Source organism: Musca autumnalis, unplaced genomic scaffold (assembly GCF_047663935.1).
Source record: "Musca autumnalis isolate F117 unplaced genomic scaffold, ASM4766393v1 scaffold_3, whole genome shotgun sequence".
Lineage (NCBI taxonomy): Eukaryota > Metazoa > Arthropoda > Insecta > Diptera > Muscidae > Musca > Musca autumnalis.
The window spans coordinates 173,207,280-173,226,113 of NW_027411866.1; the positions used below are offsets into that span (position 1 = coordinate 173,207,280).

The 18,834-nt window shown below is 33.7% G+C and overlaps 1 protein-coding gene across 2 annotated transcripts in view; it reads right to left on the reverse strand.

Moving 5' to 3' along the window:
- nej (CREB binding protein nejire) overlaps positions 1–18,621 on the reverse strand; it is a 46,457-nt gene extending 27,836 nt beyond the window's left edge. The window contains exons 1-3 of one of the 2 annotated variants that reach the window (XM_073975461.1): positions 18,356–18,621; positions 3,352–4,986; positions 3,054–3,246 (exon numbers count right to left, since the gene is read on the reverse strand). In XM_073975461.1, the coding sequence (XP_073831562.1) occupies positions 3,054–3,246; positions 3,352–3,711 (553 nt within the window). In that variant the 5' untranslated portion in view covers positions 3,712–4,986; positions 18,356–18,621. Of the gene's footprint in view, positions 1–3,053; positions 3,247–3,351; positions 4,987–18,355 lie in introns of those variants that run through there. The other variant, XM_073975463.1, reaches the window with a different exon arrangement.
- Between the last annotated feature and the right edge of the window lie 213 nt (positions 18,622–18,834).

An 18,834-nucleotide genomic window follows, 5' to 3' on the forward strand; every position in this document is an offset into this window, starting at 1 on the left:
TCAATAAAACATAAATATGTGTAATTGTGCACAAATAACCGACTACATGCGGTACAAAACTCATATTGATTCAATATGTTTTCTCTGTTATCCTTGTGGAGCATGGAGCTTCATTGATCCTTTAATAAAAAATCAGTTGTGTGATAGCTTGACCGACGTCATTCCATAATTAGTTTGTTGCTTGAAGTTCTGTATTGATTGATTTTCTCCACGTAATAGCTAGGACCAATCCAACGCCAATTCCGTTGTGCGGTCATTTGTTTTGTGATGTTCAACAACTTGGCGTTCCGTATACGGTTCGCCTACCACAATGTTAATAACTATACAGACGCCCATGGGGTCGAATATGTGAAATCAAGAGGCCAAGATCATGATGATTGACAGTGGAGAGACTGTTAATCATCTACTTTGCAGGTGTCCCTTGTTGCAAACAAGAAGACACCGACTGCAGGGTAGATATGATATACATATATACTTTGATCTATCTAGCATAGATCCCATTGTCCTACTCAACTCCACGATAGGTGTTTGGCCAAGTTCCCTAACATAATTCTCTTCTATCTACGTCCAGTAAAGTAATTGGCCAACGACGCACATCTTCATCTTTCATCAATTCCATCTTCATCTTTCCACACCATCAACCCTACATCTTCACTTCACCTGCAGTTGTAACTCATCAACATCTTACCACACCATTACCTTCATCACATCTTTACATCATCTTCATCACCTCTAACCTACCTAGGATGAACACAATGGACCAACGGTCTCCGAGTAAAGCAGTCACCTATACTATTAGATGGCTGGGTATTCTTAAACGTAACCTAACATAACAGTGGAAACAAAATCACTACAATTACTATTATTTTTGCTTGACTTAAAGCTATGTGTTGTTTACGCTCTGCTGGACAAATTTTACTTCTTACTTTATCTAAAATCAATCTGCATGAGGTGGTGGGTTTTATAGAACAGAACATGGAGGACTCTAACTACCCATTAGCCAACTTTAATGTAGCTTCAGTTCATCCACTTAGAACTGCTGATTTCCCCTTCTACTCTAAGAGATTGGATATATTGGATGTAGGAGAATGAGGAAGAGGAAACACCGCAAGTTGGTGTCTTATCGTCCACCACTATTGTGCCTACGACCAGAAGATACTCAAAAGAGGCCAATAAATTATGTACTAAAGTTTTTACCTCCATAATTGATAATTGTCGGACATGCAAGCGTACTGATTCATGGTTATGGACCGAATTTTTACAAACTTGTATATTCTGCTTGGTGAAAAACGTGTCTCAAATCAAGTATAAGGCCTCCTCGCGGATCACCTTGTCATAGGTCACTGGTCTAAAACAATTATTATCATGAGGCTCATTTCGGAACATGTCATGATGCTTAACCTCAATGCGGAGAATGTAACAAACATCAACATCTGGCCCCAAGGGTTTCTTGTGGTAAATATTTCAAAATGATCCGATATTAATTTACCACTCTTAAATTTATACCAAGATTAATAAACTATAAACCATGACAATCTAAACTATGGCAAATTACATAATAATACGGCTATATATGTTATACACTGGTGTGCGAAATAATAGAGCCACAGAAGTTACAATGCTTTAACCCACTTAACGCCGAGATTTTTTTTGCGATAAAACTTAAAATTTTGTATAAAAATGATATTTTTGAGACTTTTTAAGCATACTAAAAAAAAACGTATAGTTTTCCTGCAATCGGGCCTCCTTTTTAAAGTCCCAAAAACTTTGAAGAGTAATATATGTGTATTCTTACATGCCAATTCCTTGGTTTTTATTGAGAAAATACTCTTGCAACATTCCTAACAAATTCCTGACTTTATATATGAATGTAAGTAACATTTATGATTAAATTTTGATCGCATATTTAAATTTTTCATCAAAAGTCGAAAATTACAAAAAAAGTCGATTTTTTGAAGTGGAAATGCGTTTCTAAATGGCTTCTGAACAGTGTGTTATGGCGTAGTTTGCACTTTTATTCTGGAACATCAGTCAACATTTGTCCGATTTGGGGGTTGACCTTGTATTATGCAGGGCAGAGCCTGTAAAGAGATGTGCGAAATAATAGAGCCACTTTAAGTAAATAAGACAATTTAGATTTGACCGTCAAAATAATAGAGAAAACGTTAGTTATCCTTCCTAACATTATTTTCCTGAATAAACCTGCACCAAATTTCCTGAATAAACCTGCACGAAAAATCACGAATCTTAAACATAAAGACAGAGTATGTTTATAACCGTTCTCGTAGGATTCCCATATGGTAATATTCCTTACAGGACCCCCATTTTTGCTCTTAAAAAAAAAAATATTAACATTTTTCGACCGGCTTTTGATTTTTTTTCTTATTTTTGATAGTAGTTTAGCCCATTTTCTTGACAATCACAAATATTATTGATGTTTGCGATATATTGGAGGTCTGATGGGGCTTTATCTTTGATTCTGGGTCCATATGGGGATTCAGCCCCATTAACTCTGGAAGGGGAGATGATAATATTTTAATTTTTGGTGCAGGTGTTTTAGCCCCATTAACTCTGGAAGGGGAGTTAAAATTTTAATTTTTGGTGCAAGTTCATTCAGGAAAATAATGTTAGGAAGGATAACTAACGTTTTCTCTATTGTTTTGACAGTCAAATATAAATTTTCTTATTTACTTAAAGTGGCTCTGTTATTTCGCACACCTCTTTACAGGCTCTGCCCTGCCTAATACAGGGTCAAACCGCAAATTGGACAAATGTTGACTTAATTTTATTTATGGGATAATGTTCCACTATAAAAATTCCACTTTTCAGAAGAGATTTAGAAACGTTTAATACGTTGTAACTTCTGTGGCTCTACTATTTCGCACACCAGTTTATATAGTGTGTTCACCTAACCCCTGTTCTATTCTCACCATCAACTGACGGAAATAGTAGGAACAGATTAGTCGGTAAAGGACATTGTAGTGAAATAGCATATTAAAAGATATAGGTATATCAATATTTTTGTCGGCATAGAATTAAAAGTCTCTTCTTACCTGACATGGAATTCATTTGAGTGCCATTGTTTGAAATGGACATTGGCATAGAGTTAACAATGGCACACATCTGGTTAACATTTACTTGCATACCACCGGCATTTGGAGATTGTAAATTTGGCGATTTACTGCCAAGCTGATTCATGACAGCGGCTCCCATCGGATTGCCAACCATACCAGGATTTTTGTTGCCCTGTAAAGAAGGCAAATAAAAAAGATTATTAAAATGGTAGAAGATGACCGAGGAATGGATCTCAGTTTCTAATTGGTGAAAAGAAGATGCAACAAAAATACATACCTGTTGCTGAAGCAGATGTTGCAAATGTTGATGATGTTGCATTTGTCGTAATGGATTACCGCCTGGACCACCGCCTGCTGAATTAACATCATCAACTGAACCATTTAATTGGGGACCACCGGCACCACCTGGTCCTGGTCCCTGAGCTGGTGGTTTATTGGGACCACCAACACCTCCAACATTTACAGCCATGCCATGATTTGGTGGGCCACCTGAAACTGGTCCAGAACCAGGACCACCACCGCCCAACTGATCACCCCATGTCGATACTAATTCATCGGGTAAATTTTCTTCCAGCATATACAGATCATCAACTTTCATCCGCTTTTGCGGAGGTTCTTCCATATGATCGGCCATCATTCATAAAATGTTTGTTTTGTTTCTTTTTTGTTTGGTAATGAGAACAATTTGTTGCTTGTTGAGTTTGTTTTTGTTTGGTTGTTTTGTTTTTGGACACTCGCGGCGTTTTGTTGCAAAGTTTTTATTTTTTCAATATTTCTTGTCAATTACTGATGTTGGGTTAATCCTTTTTGGTAAAAACGAAAAGAATTAAAAACAGTTTTGACCAACAGCTATCTATGATGATGTATTTATAAATTCCAATGAGACGTTTGGAGCACTTTGATGTTTACAAAAACAAATTGCAAGAGAATTAACCAGTATATAGCAGTATATAGCGAGAGAGTTATATGAAGAGAGATTAACGAGGAACTATTATTTGTTTTGTTGGTGGCAATGTTTAATGTTTTTTATGAATTTCTTTTCTGTTTTTCTTTCTAATTTTTGCAAACTAGGAGTTGTTTGGTTTATAGTTGTGCTGCCGTTTATGCTGCTGCTGTTGTTGTCGATGATAATGTTGCTGTTGCTGTCAATGGTAGCAGGAATTGAAATTGCCAAGGTTGCAAACGTCGACGTCGTTGTTTAAAAAACAATATGTCTCTTTGTTGCTGTTGCTGCTGTTGTTTTCTGTTATGTATTGTTGTTTTGGTAATGACAAACTTTATTTCTTTTTTATCCAACAATTTTTCATAAGCGATCTTACTACAAAACACGCTCGAGTGCATTTTGTGTCAAAACTCGCTGTGATTATTTTTTTGGATTTAATAAATGTATTTTTTTGGTTCTCGTCCTTTAAGCCCTTTTTGGCCTTTACGACGTGACTTTTGAATCACTTTGTTTAGAATTAGCATACAACTTTCTTTTGTTTTTAATATTTCACTATTTGTTTGTTGACTTTTTAAAGCTGACGATCGTTGCTGTTGTTCGGCCGTCTTCCGTTTTATTGTGGGTGATTTGGAATAGTGCTTTAGCTGGTATTTGCCTCCGCCAACTCCGTCACCACTTTAACACTTAGCACAACATAACTTTGTCTAATTCTTTCGACTGTTGAATATTGACTTTCATACCACATTGTTTTCACTTTCATCAATACTTTGTTTTCTTCCTTTTTAACTCACTTAAACAGCTACTACGAGCCAGGACAACAATTTTTATAAATGTTAAATGATTTTTTACGTTTTTTCCACATGAATTCTTGTTGTTTAATACTTATTGTTAGTGTTGTAGTTGTCTTTGTTTAAGAATACATCGTTGCTTAACTTCTTCATACTTGTTTCAAGAGAGAATTGCACAAATCTGAAAACAAAACATTGTTGATTTCATTAATTCCAATAGTCGAGACAAATCATTGCATTATTTTTTGTGTAAAGTGAAAAGAAGAAAAGTGTTGCGCGCTTTTTTTTCTATCTTGTTTTTGTTACTTCGTCGTCTCGTTTCACACAAATATTCACGCACACACAAATGCCAACGAACAAAAATATAGACACAAATTATTTTGTCCAAGAAGAAACAGCAGAGTAGAGTAACTACTTGAACAAACGAGCGATGGTCAATATTTTGTGCATAGACGAGCGGGTCGGGTCTGTATGTGTACGTCGTTTGGAGAAAATACAAAATATTTTTGTTAAATGCAAACAACATAGTGAGAGCTTGTAGCTAGCTAGATGGCTGGTTATATGCCTGACTGGACGGATGAATGGTGGCTAGCAGCAAGCAAAAGCTGTTACAGATAGAAAACACCATACCCGCTCGCTATGTTGATGAAAACAAATCTCTTTTTCTACACTACACCACTATTCGTTACTCGTCGTCACTAGTATGCACTACTCGTTGATATTTCTCTCCCGTGTACCAAACGAATGTTTTTCTTTTTGGCCAGCCATATTTTACGCTCTCTTCGTTTTTACTACTCACTCGTACTCGTCGTTTTGTTTCACTGCACACACACACTCTTGCACACATTTTCACATCGACGACCGACTCTACCATACACCACACACACACATCCCTCATGCCTTATATTTTATTTTTTAATACCACCATTTAAACTCAACGAGTGCGAGCAGTAATGAAAAAAGAAAGAAAAACACAGACTGGCGACTGTAAAAAATTTTTTGGTTGTTCGTTTTTCTTTCACGTCGTCGTCGTCGTTGAATCTTAAAATTTCTAATGCACATATCAGAGAAAAAATTTTTGTTTTATTCCAATTTCAGGCTTAAAAAAAATCATAAAATTTTTCTAACAAAAACCGAAATTACACAAAAAATAGCACAAAAATACAAAATTATCCATTTGAAAATCGACTGCACAAAATATTTTTGTTGATGCTCACATTTTTAGAATCTGTTAATTTCTATTTTTTCTTTGAATTTTTCTTAAATTTCGGTTTTTTACCAAATATTTTTAGGATTTTTTGTTGATTTTTAACAAGTTTTTGAAACTTTTTGCAACAATCAAAAACACAAAAATTTTGTCCGTTTATGTTGCAGTAGCGAAAAAGTCAACTGATTTTGCAAACGAACAGCAACAGAACTAGGAAGAAGACTGAAGCCGATGTATAGTCGCATTCAGAGGCGGCCAGTGTTGCCACAGCGTTAAATTCTACTACCATCGAAAAGGGTACGTTTTTGTGTACGTTTTTCAGCAAGCTGGTACTAAAAATTGAAATTTGTTCGTACCCAAAAACATTTGAAGATTGTAAACAAATGCTTGGCAGTAGACAAAAGAGGTGGAGAAAGAAAATAACGTCAAAACACATGTGCAAATTTTTAAATCATCAATAACAATAATAAACCCATTTCGAAAGAAAAAAACAGCTGAAATAAACCCTTTTCTTGTGCAATAATAAACCGTATTTACATCAAAAGATGTAAATTTATACGAGACATTTATATAAATGTTCTATTCCATTGCATGCATTTCCATTTTTGAAGTCGACACTAGAGTAATTTCATGAAAGAAATGTAACTGAAATTTGTTATATTTCATTGAAAAAGTATATATGAATACCAAATCTGCAGTATGGACAGGAGAAAATCTTTCAACCTACTTTGAAACTAAATCTGGGGTAAAACAAGGTTGTTTATTATCGCCAATTCTATTTGCCTTATATTTGAATGATCTACATGATGCTCTTGAGGGTGGTCTACACATAGATGAAATAAATGTTAGACTATTGATGTATGCGGATGACATTGTAATTATATCAGATGATCCTCAAATATTACAACAAATGATAAATAAACTTCGAATATATTGCGAAAAATGGGGTATGCAAGTAAATAAAACAAAATCAGAGGTTGATTTTCCGAAAAGGTGGCAGGGTTACGACAAGCGATAAATGGTATTATAATGGAGAGGAACTAAGAGTCGTAAATGAATATAGATAGGTACCTCGAAATCTTACTTACACAAACTGAAATTTGTGTTCTTACATCGAGCTCCGTACTAGAGTAATTTTATGATACTGCTGTAGTGGGAAACTCGATCTTAGAAAGCATTTTCAATGACATTTCCAAAGCATATATTTAACTATGCTTTTATACCAGGTAATTTTGAACATAAAATAACAGTAATTCCATTTATACTTTTTGTAAATGTCTGTCTGGTTTCAAATTTTCATTGACAGTTAACACGGACATTTTTAAACAAACAAAAAATAGACGACAGAAATAGATTAAACATTGCATTTTTAGAAAGGTAATATGAAACAAAGTTGTTACAATTAATATTTTCATTGATAATATCAACATTTGTTTTTTCATTGTCAGGACGCCTATCGTCACAAGATTATTTTTTCATTTTTTTTTCATGAACTCAACTTAGTTCTCGTATGCAGTCGTGTGTAATCGCAGGATAAGGTACTTGTAGTAAAATTAATCTCCCAACAACATAAAGAAATGTTTTGACAGTTGATACCTACTACCTTATTCATTTACCTTAGACATATCTTTCATGAAATTACTCTAGTATAGACGATTTCGACTTTGGAATAAGATAAACCTTAAACTTTTAATAAAAAACCTCCAAATATTGTATAAATTACATCACACCTTAGTGGGGTTTTGTCCTGTCAGATCCAGTTTGGATTTTATGGCCTCATCTAAACCGGGCTAAATCTACACTTTGTTGCATTTATCAGGCCTTTATCTCAGAAACGAATAGGATTTTGGCCTTGCTGTCTTTAGCAATATTGTAGCCCTAAACTAGTAGAACTTATCTTTTGAATAAAAAAACACATGAGAAAAACTCCATCTAGGGCATCAAAATCTATAAAATATAGAAAAATTTACATAATTGTGAAATTCTGGTCAGTATCGGCTAAACTATTGGGAGTTGAACCAAGTAACCTTTTGCAAAAATCTTCCAAATAAAGTTCTCAACAATTCTTTAGAACATTCTGAAACTCTAAAACGCTTACTTCATGTTGTTTCAGCGGTATTTGGCATCATATCTTTTACAACACGTATTTCAAACACAGTTCACACCAACAGTTTATTCTCGCATTTCGGATTTCACTACATTATTGACATTTTTATTAAATCGTCGTTGAAAAATGTACTGAAAACAACGGCATAGAGGCAATGACCTGTTCTGAAGAGTTGTGTATTATTACATTCCAGGGAATATTTTTCCAAAAGAAAATATTCAGAAAAAATTAACGGTTTTAGAGATACGTTGCGAAATGTATAAAAATTGTGGGGTTTTTGCAAATATTTTGAAATTTGCGGAAATAAATGTAGTTTTTCGAGTTCATTATTTCTCCAAATATTTTACTCTTGTCCTCATCTACAAATTTGTTTCAGTAGTGGGATTCTGTAACTCATTTTTGCTGTTATCGATAATTGTCGGTAAAATTAAAATGCTTATAATTTCGATAATTAACGAAATTTTTCGGTAATTTAACGATGAATAAAAATTAGTCGCTAGCCTCTACCCGGTAGAGCTGGCAAACCATCGATATTCCCAACATTAGATATTTTCGATATAATATTTTAAAATATCGTTAAGTTATATTATCGTTAAGTTGTCAACACCATTAATTTGGAGATGAAAATGGCGGAAATGTCAATGTTTTCTTGACATTTTGCACAAGTAGTTCACAGAAATGTAAAGGAGAATAAACAATTGCTTTTATTTTATAAAAATATTAGAAAAATGCATTTCACTTTTCCGAAAAATGTGTACGTGTAACTACGGACTTACTTTCTCACTCACACAAAACCGAAAAGCAGCGAAATTTATATTTATTTCAATGAATTTTAGGTTGGGGATTTTTGTTCCTATAATATCGATAGGCAAAACTATCTATCGATATTTAATTTTTAAAAAATAAAAAAAAAAAAAAAAAATTTGCCAGCTCTACTCTACCGACACAAACAGTGATGCCAACTTTTCATCATAATTTTGCGATTTAATTTTACCGATTTTTGTCGGTAACAGCAAAAATGAGTTACAGAATCCCACTACAGAGGTCAGAAGAAGATTAGCATTGGTTTCAGAGGGGGCCATAAAATTCAAACTGGATCTGACACAACAAAACCCAACTAGGGTTACTTGCCGTTTGGGTCTGTACTTTCAAAAAATCCTCAGTTCGAATTGTTTTGCACAAGATCACCTTAAAAATGTTGCACAGTGTTAAACAATCCATTGCATTTTTCCTCTCGACTAATAGGAATATGTTTCTAAAATCTTATGGAAATACCTAACCAACGAGTTGTCTGCATTTGTTTGAGATCACAAAGGGGTTCAAATAATCATGTGGCCACTTGCAGGAAACGCAGATCCAGAAGATTTTGATTTATTACCATATTGTAGAAGTCCGGTATAATCCAATTTTTGTATCCGATATTTGGGAAAGAAAATAACATTCCGTTATCAAAAAAATCAGAGAATGTTTACAAAACATATACATGAGGAGGCAAAGATTCTTCCAGATAAAGCAACACAATGAGATGCTTTCGTTGCAGTACCTGCTTGGATGTTACCATGTGAGCCATACCAATCACCATCTTGTGGGTAGGCCCGACACATTCAGGGAGAGGGAGAGGTCCAACGATACAGGAGAGAACCCCTAGATCAACAAGCATATCAAGCAGGTTTGAATAGCATTCACACGAACGCAGTTGCCACCAAGGCCTTAAGCAATTATAGTGTGAATAAAGTAATCGGAGTACATCCCCCATCTATCGCAGCTGAGCAGCGTCAGTTGCCACGACAAACCAGAGTAGTTTTGGCTCAACTACGCTCGGGATATTGCAGCGCCTAAATTCTTATTGGGCGGAAATCGATTGTGCCGTGCACACAGTGGATCTGTGGTTACATCCCATCGAAGCAGTCACTTTCCTGGAACTGGAGATAGACCCAGAGTCAGATTGAACAGAAGAATGAACATACAAACAAAGTAACAAACACTGTAACAACAACAACAAAACTAGAGTTAAACCAAATCTTTAAAACCTCCACAATTCTTAATCATCATATCGAATAAAATCATTTTTAAAACAGATGTTAAGGTCTCGACACATAAGAAGCATGGCATTCTTGCTGAAGTCATATCTGATAAAAGACTAAAGACCAAGTTCGACCTAATAAAAAGATTTCAGAATCACATTTGAATTAGGTCGAACTTGGTCTTTAGTCATTTACCTGATATGACTTAACTCTTGTGCCAGACACCGAAAATAACACATGACAATTTTTTAGCTTTTAGGAGAGAGCGGAGGTGAAGAAGGAGCTCCCTTTCTCCCTTCTTACCCATAAGCTCAAAACATTTTCATGAAAATTTTCATAGTCTGGCACAAGACTAAGCAAGTACTTCATGCTTCTTATGTGTCGAGGCCCTTAGTAAATCACTCAAACAAAACAACTTTTTAAAAAAACTATCCGATTGGATTTTCCAGCCGAAAAGCCTTAAAACCAAAGTGAACCTCAAATAGCGTTTCGATTTTTCTACCAACGTTTTTTTCATAAAAAATTTGGTCCAGAACTGCAAGAACCAACTAATTCGTATTTTTTATTTTTGATAACTAAAGGAAACATTTTTATCGTAGCAAAACTGTGTAGATTCTTGCTGTTTGTGGAACAGGAATAATATGCAATTTTTTCTGGGTATTTTAACAATTGTCCTGCAACATTGGGAGAATTTAAAGAGAAGTGAAGAGTGAGTTTTTGTCAATTTTTTTCTTATTTTTTATTAATATGCGTTTGTTTTGATTTTTTCGCATAAAAATAAAAAATCTGAAACCAAACAATAAATATTTTTGCGAACTTCTCAAAATGAATAGGCTTCACCCACTTTGGGACTAACTTCTATCACCTGTAGGGTGATTAAAAAGTTCAAATGGATGGACGGAAGAACATACAACAAACCATTTCAACTCAGCTCCTAGATAATTCCCAATTGGTATGTGTAAAGGTGATAATACAACCATTACTTCGGATACATTTGTTAGAAACGCATGGTGGACGACATGGCGAAAATCTCAAGAAATTATTATGCTTCGATTTAATAGCATGTTTATATACAGATTTTATCTGATTATGAGAATTTATTTGACTTTAAACAGATTGACTTTTAAATATATCACAATGTAAATGTATTTCCAATTTATTAATTTAGCAAATGAACACCTCTTTTTAATTGGCTCACAAGCTCGTATTATTTGATACACATTTTAGTAGCTCCCTGTGCATATCTAAGGTTTTGAATTTAACATCTGCCTTTAACATTTTGCCCGGTTGGTTAGAATTACCGGTTCATATTTTTTCAAAAATGATTTCGTTTTTCAACAAGACGGCGCGGCGCACAGTGGTTCAGAATCGTTTTTTCCTGGTCAAAATTCTGTAACATTTGAACGGATAGAGATATTTTCACAATTCTTTTTTTGTTAGACAGATAACACAATCAGCTTTCCGGTGAATTATAAGTGGTCAAATTCGGTCTGGTAGTTGCAGAGGAATTCAATGTCAAAGTTAAACTTTTGAATTTTTTTACTATTTTTCATCAAAATATCAGTGCTTTTGTGTTTTTATATCTTCTTATATATTAAAGATGGTCAAACGCAAATAAATACTCTATAAAAATGCCAAAAAAAATTAAAAAAAAATTTTCGAAAAAAAAATTAAAAAATTTTTTTCACAAATTTTTCACATTAAAAAATGCAAAAAATTTAAAATTTTTCAAAAATTAAAATAAAATGCTCCTTGGGTGTTCATAAAACTTATATAACTCATATGAAAACTCATATACTCCAAAAAATTTTAATTTTCGTAAAAAAGCTGAAATTCATATGGGAATTGGTATGGAAAAACACACATTTTTACCCATGTAATTTCAATAAATTATAAAAAGTGTTAAACGGACGGAACGGGACGGGAACAAAAGTATATATGGGCTAAAAGAGGAGACTTTCGGGCATATTTCTGTGGAAACAGAACATTGTTCCATGTTGTTCCACAAAAGTTCTAGTCCACTAAATTTGGAATTTTATAAAATTTAGTACCTGAGGAAAAATAAAATAGCTCATGTTGTGTAAATGCCACGGTAATTTGTTTAATTTATTTTTAAAGGCCACAATCCTACCTACCTAACAAAAAAACAGCGAACGCAATTTATGTTATAGTTTCCTAGAATCAGCTATTTCTTTCTCCAGAAGTTTTCAAAAATTACGTATTTCTCAAAAATTGGAAAAATGTTCGTCTTTAGGGGCACCTCACGCCCGCACCTTCCAATATTTTGACCTAATTTTTTGGTTTCCTTAGTTTCAATATGTTTGCTATCGAATACCATATAGAAATTAAATATCTGTTACAAAACAAAATTTTGATTTTTGGCCAGGAAAATCGATTCCTGAACCATTGTGCGGCGCCACTCCCACATATCGCATCAATCAATGGATTTATTGAGAGAATCGATAATTTCACGTTTTAGGTTTGGCCACCAAAATAATGTCATATCTATCCGTTAGACTGTCTCCTGTGAAGATGTGTAAAGTCCAAAGATTGTGCGAACAAATCCACTTCGATACAGTCCTTGGAGCAAAAAATCAAACGTGTCGTTCGACAGTTATCAGTCGAAATGCTCAAAAGAGTCATCGAAAAATGGACTCGAAGGATGTATCATCTGAGACTTACCAGAAGCCAACATATAGACATAACCTTTGGTCTGCACAACTAGGGGTAACCCCTTAAAAGGCATTTAGATATTTCAATATGACAATACCGTAAAAGAGAGCCTATATTCATATGAGGGAGAGGACATATTCATGCTCTGAGACACAAGGAAAACAAAAAATTACAGTGCAAACAACAACAAAGCAGCAATCAGCGGTTTCGTAAATGCAGAAACTGTCGTCTGTCAGGCTAAAATTAAATACACATCTTAATGCAAATTAACGCTGCCGTCTGTCTGTCTAGAGTATTAGATTTTAGATTCATGGCACAATAATAGAGGTAGAGTCGTTACAAAAATCTGATATGGCAACGCTTGCACTTCTATAAATATTGATATTGAAATTAAAAAATATTCCATAAAGAGGCAAAGTTTTTCTTTTTTTCTGATATTAAAAATACTGATAATTTTTTACATCAAAAACTAATAATTCAAGATATGAAAAATAAGTATTAAAATAAAATATAAAAAAATAGCTTTAAATCTAATTAACTTGGAAAATGCGAGCGTTGTTCACAATAAATGTGATTCAGGGGCCTAATTCTCGCATACGTGATCGAGTTATATCGATCGTTATTTTCAGTATTTGGATTACGGCATCCGTTATCGAATACACTTTCGAGTGGAATCTTGCGAGTTTTTGCCCGACACATATCTGCTTTCGAAATGATTATTTTTGTGGCACAATACGAACTTTAATGAAACATTTTGCAATAAAACTAATCAAAATCAGATACTAGTGACTTATTCTAGTAAAATTATTAAAAAAAAAATTAAAAATATATTTTTCAGAATGTGATTTTTATATTTTTACATAGTGGAATTTATTTCGGGTCACTATTACTTTTAATTTTTCACAATTATCTATTATTTTATACAATTTTCATGTTTTGATTTCATTTTAGGCGAAACTTGCCGCACAACCTTTTGTTTGTAATATTTTGTGTTTACCATATGTTTGTCCCAATTTACATTAGGCGAGTTTACTTGCGGCAATTGTCAGTTTGTGGGTGAGAGAGGGTGTTGAGAGGCAAAGGGTTACCATATACCTCACCTCTCTCACCTTCAAACTGACAATTGCCGCAAGTAAACTCGCCTAATGTAAATTGGGACTTTCATCGTTCGATAAGCGTATGTATCGATAAATTTTTTAAATAATTTCGATCGTATAAGGAATCCAAAAATTTCGATCGTTCGTAATTTGTCTTCGAACAAAAACTCGCTTGATAATGGAACCGAGAACTAGGCCCCAGATTCAAATTAGCATAACGATTTTTAGCCGAGAAATACTCAGAAAATTTCGCCAACATTACTTTGAGGAGTATTTTTACCACCGTTGAAAACGTAATGTTGTCTGGACTGGGAACATCTCTTCGATACATCTAAAAGTATTTAATTCCATTTTAAATTTTGAAAGTTGAGTTTTGTCAAGGGCTAATTTATGAAAAAATTGTAATCATACGTTTGCATGACTCTACCTCTATGAATTTGCCATGGTTTAGATTTATAAATTCACTCGATTTCAAATGTCAATTTCATAGAGTATAGGGTAAGTGCACCAATAGTCGGCACTTTAAGGATTTGCCTAACTTCAATCATTCACCGTTCCGAGTAAATTTTTCCAATTGCTATGAACTAAAGCTTATTCGAAATTTTCTTTACTTTTCGATGAAATAAAAAAAATGTTGAATTATTTCTTATATATAAAAATGGTGTAAAAAATGTATAGTAATTCATAAAATGAGAACGGCTAGGCCGATTTCTGTAAAATTTTTTGTCAGTTATTCGTATTTTCGAGAAGAAGGTCTTTACGGAAGAAAATTTTGGAAAATCTCTCTGGAAAAGTAGGAAAATTGGAAAAATCGAAAATTGAGTTTTTGTATGAAATTTTATTCCTTAATAGCGAGACGAAGTTCGCCGGGTCCGCTGGTTTCTTATAAAAGTTGAGAAAAATGCGAATGTAGTGAAATAGTGATTTTTTGCTAGTAGTCGGCACCATTTCCCAATAGTCGGCATGACATGTTCCAGTAGTCGGCATATAGTATTTTAGTAAACAAATGTTATAAGTTGATCGTTTCTTTTATTGTAAACAACAAAAACGTACTATTACACAAATAATTCTTATTTTAATCCATATTGATTTTAAAAAGTAAATATTTTTAAGATTTTGTTAACGTTTGGAATTCCGTTAAAATTTCATTTTAGGTTTTTGTAACATCAACTTAATTACACTGTACAACAAAATTGAAAATTTTTTAAAATTACAAGAAACCCCGCACAGATTATGAAAGAGGACCGAAAAAAAGAAGACACGTGTATCGGCGTTTTGAAAGTTTACGTCGAGAAGTAACCTAAATAGGCGTGGCAAGTTCCGCCCATTTCAACAGGTTTTGAAATATTCGACATCCGATTCCTTGGAATCCTTGCATTTTAGGTATAAAGTGTCTTTGGCAATATTACTGGGAACAATGCGGGGTATCTTTTTATGAAAAAAATTAACCCTCATGCGATTCACTAAAGGGGTCTTTTTTGTCCATTTTTTCAAAACGTTTAAAAACTCCTTTAAAATGAGATCGTATCAGATCAAAATATTCTACAAAATTATTTGTCATAAAATTTTACTATAGGTCCCCGAATACACCAAAACTCTAAATCGTACCTAAACGCCAGGAATCTGCCAAAATTAAAATCACGTTTTAGGGTTAATGTTGTACTTTATTATTTAAAATTACAAGAAACCCCGCACAGATTATGAAAGAGGACCGAAAAAAAGAAGACACGTGTATCGGCGTTTTGAAAGTTTACGTCGAGAAGTAACCTAAATAGGCGTGGCAAGTTCCGCCCATTTCAACAGGTTTTGAAATATTCGACATCCGATTCCTTGGAATCCTTGCATTTTAGGTATAAAGTATCTTTGGCAATATTACTGGGAACAATGCGGGGTATCTTTTTATGAAAAAAATTAACCCTCATGCGATTCACTAAAGGGGTCTTTTTTGTCCATTTTTTCAAAACGTTTAAAAACTCCTTTAAAATGGGATCGTATCAGATCAAAATATTCTACAAAATTATTTTTCATAAAATTTTACTATACACCAAACTCTAATACAACAAAACTCTAAATCGTACCTAAACGCCAGGAATCTGCCAAAATTAAAATCACGTTTTAGGGTTAATGTTGTACTTTATCTGAGTTTATTAAGTTTTGTCCCACAAAACTTCAATCTAGATAGAAGACTTCAAAGACAAAAATATTCTCCATCAATAATTTTGAGTTATTTCAGTTCAAATACAAAAGATGGCGACTACTGGTACATGCCGGACTTAGGAGCACTTACCCTAGGCCGTTTTTAGCCTAGAGCCTTAGTTACTAGTGCTATTTTATATATAATTTTAACGCAATTTTTTAATAATATATATCAAACAAAAATAAATCCTTTATATATAAATCCACTCGACTTTATTAGACTTAATTAAGCCCCATTTACATTACAGCTGTTTGCCGGATAAATCTTTTTCAATTCAATAGCTTTATTTTTTTAAAAACCGTTATAATACAACGATTATAAAAGTACCTATACACATACACATTAATCTTCTTTATGATGCCAATCCCATGGCATTTGAAATCCAGTGGATTTATTATATCCAGTTTGAAATCGAGTGCATTTCGTAAATCTAAACGTACTACTTACTGATTGAATCGGAAGGAAAATAACTTTTGTATATATGTTATATTACAAATAAATAAAAACAAAGCGCATATATTTTAATAATGTTCCCTTATATTCTTCTTACCTTTCCACAACTCTATACATTTCGCTAATGGGAAGATTGCTTTGGAGCTTGTTGCCGTGTTAATCTCATTAATGTATTTGGCGTAATCGTAATGGAATGGAATCGCATCGCAATGGAATTGACCGGTTACTCATTCACTACTCCTAATCACCGGCTACCCGCCTGTATACATATGTAAATGTGCTATTGACATACATATATGGAAATTAAATGCACTGGTTTTACTAATTATAGTAAAATGTATAATTTCAACTGTCAATTCCATTGCTCAAACGTCAAATGAAATCCAATCGATTTCAGATGAGTTTTCATTTGACGTAAACACAAAGGAATTGACAGATGAAATCGAGTGGATTTCGTAAATGTAAACATAGTATAACATTCCCATTAAACATAATTTACACCAGTTTCTACATGGGCCAGAAACATAAACTGAATTGACGACATAAACAGTTTTCATGTAAATGTGATTTTAAGCAATGTATGACATTCTTGAATTCCTATTCTACTTTATTTCATGGCTTTCCAAAAAGTCATCAAATCATTCATTGCAAAAATTGCATACAACTATTTCTAAACATCTTGTTGCACATAAATAAATGCGCAACCCTTACAGCTGATTTGATATTTACCACAAAAAGAACTGCTGAAATGGTACGAAATTTGGTACCCCTTGTTGATGGAACAAACGAGAAAAGGGCGTGAAAAATTAACACATTGGCAACACCGGTCGCATAAAAGCAAGTGTAGAAAAACATACTTCGGGTGTATTCGGCTTTCTCACACAACAATGAAATCGAGCGAGTGGGAGCACAAGAAACGAACGAGTACAGCGCTTTTTTTGTGCCAAATAAGAAATTTGGGGGGTTTGTTATCGATGCTGCACAAAAAGTCCCATTTCAAATATTAAATTTTAATAAAATTTATCTTTCTTTTACACTTTTATTTTATTGAAATGTGCTGAGAAAATTTGCACAAAGAAAAAAATCTCATTTTTTATAAAACGTTTGTGTTGTTTTGTCATCTCTACTTATGAAAAAAAGTCCGACATGTTATTATTTTTGTAACTGTCTCTTTTACACTCGTGCATAACTATAGCCGTAGACGACAAAAGAACGAACAACACACAAACAAACCACCGCGCTTCTGTATAAAGGAGAAAACATACACTTGCATTCACACTCGCTCGAAATTTTAGGTACACTATTCGCTCGTTTTGTCTTCCGTGAGCATTGTGTGTGCTGAGCATCAATAAAAAGTTACGGCAAACGAACGAATAAATGAACGAACAACCAAACAGACCAACGAGAAACAGAAATTTTTCAGCCAGCCATTAGCAAGAGAAAATTACGACGACAACGGACGAAGCAGAAAAAAACGACGAACCAACACAGAAAATCGAAATTCAGCCAAACTGGCCAATCCAAAAAGAGACAAGATTTTATGAAATATTCTTTATTTGCACTCAATTTTTTTTCTACATAGATGTTTTTCGTTTATTTCATTTGCTTAATAGCACGCTTTTAATTCAAACACTTTTCTTTCACTTTACAAGAATTAATTAACCACTTTGACACTTTTGGTCGCTGCTGTGCCGTATAGAACCAACACTAAATGAAAAAAGGTTGTGAAGAAGGAAGATTATGCTTTTTTCCGTACCATCATCATTAGTAGAGTATCTTTTGGTGGTATTACTTTTTTTCATTTTCTTGTCGAAGAATACCCGACGGAACCTTAAACGCTTTTTAACGAGATAATTTTTTTTCTTTCATTCTTATTTCGGCGACGCTTTCATTCCGCGTTTAGTTGTTTTGCGCTGAGTGTTAATTGTTTTGCCGCAAAATTTTCTCTAATAAAAAATTACAAAATTTCATCAACTTTCAACACCGAATATGAAAATGACGCTGAATAAAATAACACACCAAAGATGAACTCGACACACACACGCAGGCGACTCGTTGCTTCTGATTCGTGTCAACTCGCTGAAAAATGTACAGCCCATACATAAACAGGGTTGATTTTTATGGTACAATGTGTCATTGTTTCGTAATGGTGTCGTACGTTTTGGTACGAAATTCAAATATTTAAATTATTTTTTTTGTGTTCTTTTTATAATTAAAAATACTTCGTTAATCGTTTTAATTGCATATCTTTCCTTTACCGACCCACCACAG